At 48.1% G+C, this 5,810-nt stretch overlaps 1 protein-coding gene across 3 annotated transcripts; it reads right to left on the reverse strand.

Annotated features, from left to right (window-relative positions):
- Positions 1 to 877: 877 nt before the first annotated feature.
- On the reverse strand, positions 878 to 3,682 carry LOC113986470 (homeobox protein Hox-C9). 3 transcript variants are annotated; one of them, XM_027718204.2, is made up of 2 exons: positions 3,148 to 3,682; positions 878 to 1,145 (listed from the first exon to the last, which is right to left on the reverse strand). In XM_027718204.2, the coding sequence occupies exons 1-2, from the start codon at positions 3,680 to 3,682 to the stop codon at positions 901 to 903; spliced, it is 780 nt and encodes a 259-aa protein (XP_027574005.2). In that variant the 3' UTR covers positions 878 to 900. The 3 variants fall into 3 exon arrangements, 1 of the variants encoding a protein (XP_027574005.2); XR_005562823.1 differs by lacking the exon at positions 3,148 to 3,682 and adding an exon at positions 1,682 to 1,732 and having other exon boundaries at positions 1,062 to 1,145; XR_005562822.1 differs by lacking the exons at positions 878 to 1,145; positions 3,148 to 3,682 and adding exons at positions 1,306 to 1,395; positions 1,682 to 1,744.
- Between the last annotated feature and the right edge of the window lie 2,128 nt (positions 3,683 to 5,810).

Here is a 5,810-nt window from a genome sequence, read left to right on the forward strand (position 1 = left end):
AGCGCCTTTTTTTTTTTTTTTTTTCTGCCGGTACTTTGGAAGGGAAAAGTGCTGGCGAAGGAGGCGGACATCTCCGCTCTCCTCGGGCCGCGTTGGATTCTCGGTCCCCCCGCGATGCACCGGCCCCGGCCGAGCCCCCGGGGCTGCTCCTCCGCCAAGGGGCTCGAAAGAAAAAGACACATACATGCCGATTTTTGTTCTTTTTTTTGTTTTTGTTTTCTTGTTGTCGTTTCGTTGTTTTGTTTTTTTTTTTGTTTTTATGTTTTTTCTCCCGTGACGTTAGGTATATTTACACAGAGCTGCTCTACAATAGCGAACATAACAATATTACAGAACGGTTCTGAGACGAGAATAAAATACACAAATAAGTACAGCAGAAACGTTCAACACCATGACAGAACATCATCGAGCCATATTCCCTTCAGTCCTTTTTTTTTTTTCTTTTTTTTCCTTTTTTTTTGTCTCCTTTTTTTTTTTTCTCCTTTCTTTTGTACAAAATATTCGCTCACGAGCTCGCGGGATTAAAAAATAAAAATACCGGATAAGTTTAATTTATGAAATAAAATACTAATAATAATAATAATAAAAAAAAAATAATTCAAGTACTTCTCGTGTTTGTTTTCTGAGGACAAAAAACAAGGCAGAAGAAAGGAAGAGAAAACAAACCCCCCGAACATCTTTCTTTTATTTAGTTGCATTTTAGAAAAGACTCGTGTCCCCAAACGCTTGCTGCGTTTGCCTCTAATGCTAAACATTCATCCGCACATTCAAAGTCAGAAACATTTCAACCCCCAAAAACAGCCTCTTTTTTTTTTTTCCTCTTTTTTTTTCTTTTTTTTTTTCTTTTTTTTTTTTTTTGTCTCTCCACCCTCGTTTCTCAATGACTGGACTTTGCCAACTTTATTGCTGTTCTTTATCGGTTTTTTCTTTATTCATTTTCTTCATTTTCATTCGCCTGTTCTGAAACCAGATTTTGACTTGGCGTTCAGTGAGATTAAGGACTCTGGCTACTTCGTACCTCCGGTCCCGTGTAAGGTACATATTGAATAAAAACTCTTTTTCCAGTTCCAGGGTCTGATACTTTGTGTAAGGACATCTTTTCTTCCTCGTGGAGCGCGCGTGAATCCAATTTGCGACGGGATTGTCTGAGAAAGAAGATTTTTATATTTTTTTTTGGGGGGGAGGGGGAAAAAAAAAATCAATGTATACAGCTGGCCTTTCTTCCCTCCCCCCCTCCACGCCCTGGTGTATCTATGGACAGAAACCTGTTTAATTAGCAGATCTTACCTAAATATTTTAAGTGACCTTCAGGAGAGTTTAATCTGTTTATTCTGGAGGGGTCATTTCCTTTTCTTTTGCTGCTGTTCTCACATAAAAGTTTCAGTAAATAAAACTCTAGCAACGGGTTTAAAATAATAATTATCCACATGACTGCTGCTAGCAGTAATCTAAGAACATAGTCATAAAAAGTCAAAATTCCCACCATTTCATAGGCCCATAAACTCTTTTTACAACCTCAGCTCTCCAATACTTCCCCCTAGAAGCTTTCCCAGACCTGGAAAGCAGAGTTTGTTTTTTTAATATCTTAAGGATGACACGCGAGGTGTCCCACTGGCTCCGAGAAATTGGCTTTTTTTTTTTTTTGAGGTGGTGGGGGTTTTTTATGCAGTTTTCCCCTTACCCTAAAGGACCTTCCCCGCTGCTGCCGCGGCCCCGCCGGCTCAGGGGGAGCAGCTTTTCCCCCCTCTGCCCTTCTCAGGGCAGCCAAGGGAGACTTTTCACCCCCCGGTTCCTCCTCGGCTTATTTTCATCACGAGGGTGCCTGGCACCGGCCCTGGCGTCATAAATAGAGGCGGCAGCGCCTTTGCGGCGGGAGAGGAGCGCGGTGCGGAGGCAGCAGAGGCGCTGCCGGGGCCGTCCCGCCGAGCTCGCCGATCCCCCCGCAGCTTTAGGCCGGGGGGTCCCGGCAGAGCCCGCCCGGGGCTGCGGGTCGTGCGGGACGCGCCGGCAGCTCCCGCAGCAGCCCCCGGGCACGCTCAGCTCCTCTCCGGGAGGCTCCGGCCAGGAAAAGGGGGTGGCTTGGCGGCGCTTTTTGGACCTCCTTTCCCGCAGGTCCCCTCCGCAGGGCTGGGGTGCTGCAGGGCGAGGGCGAGGGGGGGGCTGGTGGCCGTTACCTGACTCCTCGCCCTGCAGTGGTCAAGGTTTCCCTGATGGCCGGGTCGGGGATTTTTGGGGGGGTCTTTTTGGCTGGTTTTTTTGGTTTTTTTTTTTTAGTTCCACCCCTCCCTCTCTCGCTGGGGCTGCAGAAGATGTTTCTTCAAGTGTATGGTCCAATGTCCTGCGCTCGCTGCCTTCTGCCCTCAGCTGCCTCCACACACTCAGTTTATGCCTTTACAATTCCAATTTTCCTCCTCGCTACTCCCCTGCACCCCCACCCCCGGCCCCCCGCCCAGGGCACCCACCTTCTCCTTTATTCCCACGTGTGGGAGCATTTTATGAATAATTGCGCCGGTGGAGCTTTTATTGATTTTTAAAATAGATAAAGAGACACCTCTGCGTTCATCCAGAGATGTTCCCTTCCCCTCCCTAAAAAAAAAACACCCCCACATCAGTACGTTCACTTCCAGCCACCTACAACTCTTCCTCGCCCTTTGAAAGTGGAAATATTTTAAAGCAAAGAGGCTTCTCCCTCTGCCTACCCCCTCTCGCTCCCTCTCACACACGCACTCTCTTTCTCTATTAGTTGTTGTTTTTTTTCTTTTTTTTTTTTAATTCCCCCCGGTGGAAGGTGATGACTATTTGATCAAAGCAGCCAACAGCCCCCCCACTGGAAAACAACAACAACAAAAAAAAAAAAAAAAAAAAAAAAAAAAAAAAAAAAAAAAAAAAAAAAAAAAAAAAAAAAAAAAAAAAAGGAAGGGGGAGAAAAAAAAAAGGGAAAATAAAGAAAAAAATCCTAAAGAGCCCGAAACAAAGTAGAGAGATTCGCTCTCCGGCTCTGCTAGGCGGACTCGCTCAAACCCCCAGATCTTCCTGAGTATCTGGAGTTTTAGGGTCGGGCTCTCTAAGGTAATTTCATTTTATTGAGTAGGGTCCTGGAAGCCGTAATGCCTTCCCCGGTCGTAAACAAGAATGACTTCGACTTACTAGGGTCTAATTCGTGCTTTTCTTCTTTGTGTTTGCTGGAAGCGATGGCTTCGGACTCCGGGGAAGGAATTGTCTGCGCGGCTCTGTCTCTCAGCTCCCCGGCAGCCCCGTACATGTAGTCCGCGTAGCCGCGGCCGTCGGCGGGGCCGCAGTCCCGGCGCCCCGGGAACGCGTCGGGCTTCAGGCCGTAGGGGCGAGCCCCGGGGGCGAAGGCCGGGAACGAGACGGCCCCGGCCAGGGGCTCCAGCCAAGTCCGCATGTACCTGGGCTCGGCCCCCACGGGCGCCTGGGGAGCGTAGGGGTGGTAGCCCACGGAGGACTGGGAGTGCACGGGAGCCCAGGAGGTGGTGAAAACGGCCGGCTTGGGGGCGAAACTGCAGGACGGAAAGTCGGCACAGTCCGGGACTAATCCTGACGGTCGGGCGGCAGCCGGGTGGGCGGCAGAGCCGGGGAACCTGGAGGCCAAGAGCTCTTCGTTCTCGTGGCTTATCAGGGAGTCAACATAGTAGTTGCTTATGGGGCCAGAAGCCGACATGGTTCCCCCCTCTTTTACATTCATAAGATTATTGTATGAACTGTATGTGTACTTTTTATCTGCTCATAGAACAATCAGGGCAGGTAATTATTTTTTCAGCCTTTCCCACTGTTCCATTGGCTGCCGCCCTCACGTGATTGTATTTACCCAAAAATATCGCCTGGATCAATCCGCAGGGCTTCTTTTTTTTTTTTTTTTTTTTTTTTTTTTTTTTTTTTTTTTTTTTTTTTTTTTTTTTTTTTTTTTCCCCTTAATCTAATAACGCCGCCCGGCTTTTCCTAAAAGCGCTGGCAATGGGGCGGAGATGGGGAGGAGGGATGCTCGGCTGCTCTCGGCGGCCGGGGGATGCTCAGCTCGCGGGCTGGGAGGGGGGGACATTTACCCTGATGCTTAAGAGAAGGTGGAAGGTAATTGTGGAAGGTAGCCCAGGAACTATTTCTTGACGTAATTTATCTCTGTCCTTTTCCTCCCGCAGCCTCCAGCCTCTAATGGATACATTAAATTGAATATCGGTGAGAAGGGGAGAGGGGAGAAGTGCGGTGGAGGTGGGATCCCCACCCGGAGGAAGGAGCTGGGGAGGGGAGGGGAAGGGGGGGGGAGAAGCTCGGAGCCTAAAAGCAAAGGGGCTTTTGTCATCTTTTGCAGCGCTGTCTCCTCGTCAGGCTGCTCAGCAGCTGAGAGGACTGTGGGGCACAGGCACATCTCGTCCTGCTTTAAGAAATAAGTATCTTTAGGAAGAGGGGGGGGAAAAAATATATACGTATATCTAGAATACGAGGAGCATCTTTAAAAAGAGGAGGGGGAAGAATAATAATAACACCCCCCCCAAAAAAACAAAAAAAAAAAAAAAAAAAAAAGAAAGAAAAAAAGAAAGAAAGAAAGAAAGAAAGAAAGAAAGAAAGAAAGAAAGAGAGCCCGAGCTTTTGCACTGCAAGGCTGCGTTATTCGCCGAGTAGTCGTGGATGTTTTTATGTCCTTCAATAAAATTTTTACGAGGATCATTTGATTGTTCATAAATGTGTCGTTCATTAAATAAAACCGTAGGACTGAGTTTCAGCTCTCGAGCTGGGGATGAGAGAGAGCTTTTGGTATCAGGAGGAAGCAACAATGTGTGTTGGGCACATGATCTTTCTCTTTTTTTTTCCCTTTTTTTTTTTTCTTTTTGACTAACGCCTGGAAACTTTTCTTTTTGCACCAAACCGAGTGAAGAAGTTGGGAGCGTTAAAAAATCGGTGGTAGCCTGCCTGCATTTTGAGAGAATAACCTTTCCTTTGTAAGGAAAGACAGGTAGGTAAAGAGCTCACGCCCATTTGGAGTCTCCAAGAAGGGGCTTAAGCGATTTCTTTGGCAGAAAAAAAAAAGAAATTAAAACCCCTAAAAAAAAAAAAAAAAAAAAACAAAAAAAACTCTCTCACGATTATTTTATTTATTGTTATTTATTTATTTATTAGAAACAGAACATCCCCCCCCCCCAAAAAAAAAAAACAATGGCTTGTCTGGGCTCTCCAAAGCTCCCCATCACCTCGGGGTCTCCTGAGGCTGAGAGGACGTGCAGGGAAATGGTCAAAACTGGGAAGAAGGAGGCAAAGTGTGGGCTCAGGAAGCGCTGAGGGCTCCTGGCGGAGAGGCGGGCAGGGGGTGGGCAGGGTGTCCCCAGTGATGCGGTGTCACCGCTGACACTCGCCCTGCACAGCCTGGACAAGTCCCAGGGACCGACCCGGCACGAACCTTGCCAGCTCGCACTCATTTATTTGGGGTTTGGTTTGTTTGCTCGGGTTTTTTTTTCTGGGTAAAGTTGCACGAGAAAGGCGAGCGAGGAGGAGGAAAGGGATGGAGGCAGATTCAAGGGAAAACAGGGCGAAAAGAGGTGGTGGCGGTGCCAGGAGATACCTCCCCCCCTTTCTCCCCAGCCCCTCCGAACTCCCCCCCGAGCTGAGCCGGGGTAAAACCCGCACCTCGCCCCGCAGAGCCCGAGCAAGTCAAAGCAATGGATGCACGAGGCTGCCCTCGCTGCTGGGAGAAGGAAGGATTCCCCTCTCGAAAAGCAGGGAAGGCTTTAAAATAAAAAATACGACGGGACGTGTTTGTCAAGGGACTCCGGATTTTCCAAATTCGAAAAGACATCGGC

This window comes from Pipra filicauda, unplaced genomic scaffold, assembly GCF_003945595.2.
Source record: "Pipra filicauda isolate LSUMZ 115617 unplaced genomic scaffold, ASM394559v2 scaffold1652_size7081_pilon, whole genome shotgun sequence".
NCBI classification, from domain to species: domain Eukaryota; kingdom Metazoa; phylum Chordata; class Aves; order Passeriformes; family Pipridae; genus Pipra; species Pipra filicauda.